The sequence below is a fragment of the Panicum virgatum genome, chromosome 9N, assembly GCF_016808335.1.
Source record: "Panicum virgatum strain AP13 chromosome 9N, P.virgatum_v5, whole genome shotgun sequence".
Lineage (NCBI taxonomy): Eukaryota > Viridiplantae > Streptophyta > Magnoliopsida > Poales > Poaceae > Panicum > Panicum virgatum.
The window spans coordinates 12,985,903-12,989,160 of NC_053153.1; the positions used below are offsets into that span (position 1 = coordinate 12,985,903).

The 3,258-nt window shown below is 43.9% G+C and overlaps 1 protein-coding gene across 1 annotated transcript; it reads left to right on the forward strand.

Moving 5' to 3' along the window:
• Positions 1–2,947, forward strand: LOC120691040 (ubiquitin-conjugating enzyme 15-like). Its single transcript, XM_039973999.1, has 6 exons — positions 1–199; positions 331–434; positions 790–892; positions 984–1,047; positions 2,447–2,535; positions 2,612–2,947. The coding sequence occupies exons 1-6, from the start codon at positions 158–160 to the stop codon at positions 2,705–2,707; spliced, it is 498 nt and encodes a 165-aa protein (XP_039829933.1). The 5' UTR covers positions 1–157; the 3' UTR covers positions 2,708–2,947.
• Positions 2,948–3,258: the final 311 nt, after the last annotated feature.

Genomic DNA, 3,258 nt, shown 5'->3' on the forward strand with positions numbered 1-3,258 from the left:
CTTCCGTTTACCCCTTGTCGCTGCCGCCCCACCACCAAGCCGCGGCGCCCGCACACGCGCGCGCAGATACCTTTCCTCTCCCCCCTTCCCCTCCCCTCTTCGCCCCTTCCGCCTCCGCCGGAACCCAGCGGCCGGCCGGCCGGCAGGCGCCCGCGCCATGACGAGCTCCTCCCCCTCCTCCTCGTCCCCTTCCCGGAAGGTAAGAAACCCTAAGCCCCCGCCCCCCGATCCAGCCGCTCGCGAGGTCGGGTCGCCGCCCGATTCGACTGATCTTCCTCTCTCCCCCTTTCGTGTGGGCTTTCCTTGCTCCGTGCTTCGTGGGTGGTGCAGGCGCTGAGCAAGATCGCGTGCAGCCGCCTGCAGAAGGAGCTCTCGGAGTGGCAGGTCAACCCGCCCGCCGGCTTCAAGCACAGGGTCACCGACAACCTCCAGAGGTGCCCATTCTTCCCCCGCCGCCCTTTCTCACCGAGCAATCACTGATTCACTGCCTGCGGGGTTCCTATTACGATTCTTTCGGCACGTGGCTCGAGCTCGAGGCTTGGCTACTGTTTTCTGTCTGCGAGTTTCGATTAGTCCTGGTGAAATCGAGGAGCCCTACCCGCCACCGGATTGATCTCAAGACGCGTTGCGTGCGTTTGGGGTTTGTTGCTGTGGAATTCTCTGCGGATTTCTGTCTTCTTTTCCAAAGGGTTTTTTGTCATATTTTTGTAGTAGCTTTTTTTTTAATCCTGAACGAAAGGAAAACGTAAATGTAAATGAAAAATAACTGTGGATGAAACAATACAAAAGGTGGGTCATCGATGTGGCTGGGGCACCAGGCACCCTCTACACTGGCGAGACGTACCAGCTGCAGGTGGACTTCCCCGAGCATTATCCCATGGAGGCACCTCAGGTCAGGATCTTTATTCCGCATGGCGTTTAGTTGCTATTGATTATTACTTGTGCATCAGATTCTAGTTTTTTTTTCTTGGTTACTTTTGCAGGTTATATTTCTGCACCCGGCACCAATGCATCCGCACATCTACAGCAATGGGCACATCTGTTTAGGTATGATTCTTAACTGTTAATCACCATTTTTTGCTCATCTCTTGTGTTGTAAATTCACTAGAGGTCTTTGCTTTTGATGATGAGGGCCTGGCCATCACATAACTCGCGTTAAAACTAGATTTAGGATGCATTTTCATGCCATGATTGACATCACATAACTCAGCTTGAGGTGAAGCACCTTGCATCTTTGTGTTTACAACTTGGCACACTTTAGGAAATTTATGAGTCCGTCTATTCCACTAAATGCATACTTTTGCATAATTGCGCTTTGTTTGACTACATCTCGCTTCAAGTCAGCATCTGCACATATTGCTTCACCTCAAGCTGCCAGTTTCATGATGCTATTAGAGCACCTTGAGTCCTTATCTCCTTGAAAGCATTCTTTCAAGGACCAATTGATTTCACCCCTTGCTAACCATCTGGACTATTTTCTGATGTTACGACATGCAAAATTACCTGGTTCCTGGCATGATCAGTTTACCAACAGTAGGCATGCATTGCCCTGCACCAATTGATTTTACCCCTTGCTAACCATCTGGACTATTTTGTGATGTTACTGTTTTTCCTAATTTGAAATAGGCCCTTTGCTTGTGGAGCGATATCTGATCTGTTAACAAAGATAGGAGTGTGACTAAGCTGGAGTTTTTGGTTATATTTGCAGTTCATATTATTTTTTTCTTCTATGTAACCTGTCGACTGTGATGCTATCATGATTGGTAAAAAGTCTTTCAGATCACTGAGTGTTCAATAACAGTGTACTAATATGATTCTTAGTCAAGACAGTCAGACAAGCTATGCCAACATAGTGGAGGTTGCCATGCAAGTAACACTTCTGGCAATCTCAACTGGAATGTCACTTTGAAGTACAAAATGGTTCTACAAAAGCCAAATAGTGTACTTTCTTGAGTTCCCATTAACATGTGCTTGCTTTATCTTACTCCACCGCATAAGCTTGTCTGAAGGGTTAATATTTAATCCTGGCATCAAATGTTAGTAACTATTCATTGATGTGGTGGGCATTATTAAAGTTGTAGAAAATACTTTGTGTGCCATGGAACTTCTAGAAATGAGTACTAACCATGATTACATGAACGAGTTATTTGTCACTAGCCTCTTTATTTTTTTTTTCTTTAGAGAATGTATACATTTTGCTTACACCTGCATTGAATTAGCTAGTATATGATAACTAACAAATGTCTTCTGTGCTAAAGTTATTTTTTGTATCATGAGTACTGTAGAAGATGAATCCTGTGCTTTTGTTTTTTGTCGCAAGACTAACCCCTAAAGCTGACCTTTCCTGTTGGAATTTTGCCATGAGAAGCTATTCTAATAACTTGCTAGAATGGTATAGATGCAGATGTTACAATCCGAGACTTACTGTTCCTTCACTTGTCTACAGATATATTGTATGATTCATGGTCCCCAGCAATGACAGTCAGTTCTGTCTGTATCAGCATCTTGTCTATGTTGTCAAGCTCGCCAGCAAAGGTTACATATTTTTTCAACATTATCCTTCTTGAAGTAGTGGACCTTGTTATCTGGCTAATACGGATACTGATTGCAGCAACGCCCAGCCGATAATGATCGCTATGTCAGGAACTGCCGCAATGGTAGGTCACCAAAGGAGACTAGGTGGTGGTTCCATGACGACACGGTGTGATGGGTGTTCCATTGGTGTTTCCTTTTGGCAGCAGCCCCTTCAGTTGCCAGACTAGCTTAATTTCGAGCAACCCATTTGACTGGAAATTAACATGCCCTTGTGGTTTGTAAATGAATGTGCATCAGCGACAGTTGATGAAATTGTTAATCCTTACACCTTCGATGATGATATATAGAATAATGTTTGTTTCTTGTCAATTTACGGAACGGACACGAAATGCAACTGAGGTTGAATTTTTTACTGGATTTCTGAATATGTTCTCGAACCAAGAATGATTTATTATGTCTGCATATAGTTGAGTATTCTAACATTCCCGTAATTACATGACGGTAAACCTTATATTGATATCAATGATACGACATATTTTTTGAAGGGTCATAGTTGTCGGCAATGGTACAAATGTGCAGGTCAAAAAAAAAACTCATTGTAAAAGAATGTACAGGTCTATCTAGTTTGCAACTTATCACAATGAGGACTTCATTCAATTAATTAAGACATTATTTCGTGTGAAGATTTTCCATTTGAGCTCCTCGGTATTGACACCATATGCA

What these genes read in the sequence shown, in the direction of transcription:
- LOC120691040 (XM_039973999.1), top strand. Translation starts at nt 158, where the DNA reads ATGACGAGCTCCTCCCCCTCCTCCTCGTCCCCTTCCCGGAAG. An exon ending in CCTCGTCCCCTTCCCGGAAG is followed by an intron (nt 200 to 330) that starts GTAAGAAACCCT and finishes TGGGTGGTGCAG; the next exon opens with GCGCTGAGCAAGATCGCGTG. An exon ending in ATCCCATGGAGGCACCTCAG is followed by an intron (nt 893 to 983) that starts GTCAGGATCTTT and finishes TTACTTTTGCAG; the next exon opens with GTTATATTTCTGCACCCGGC.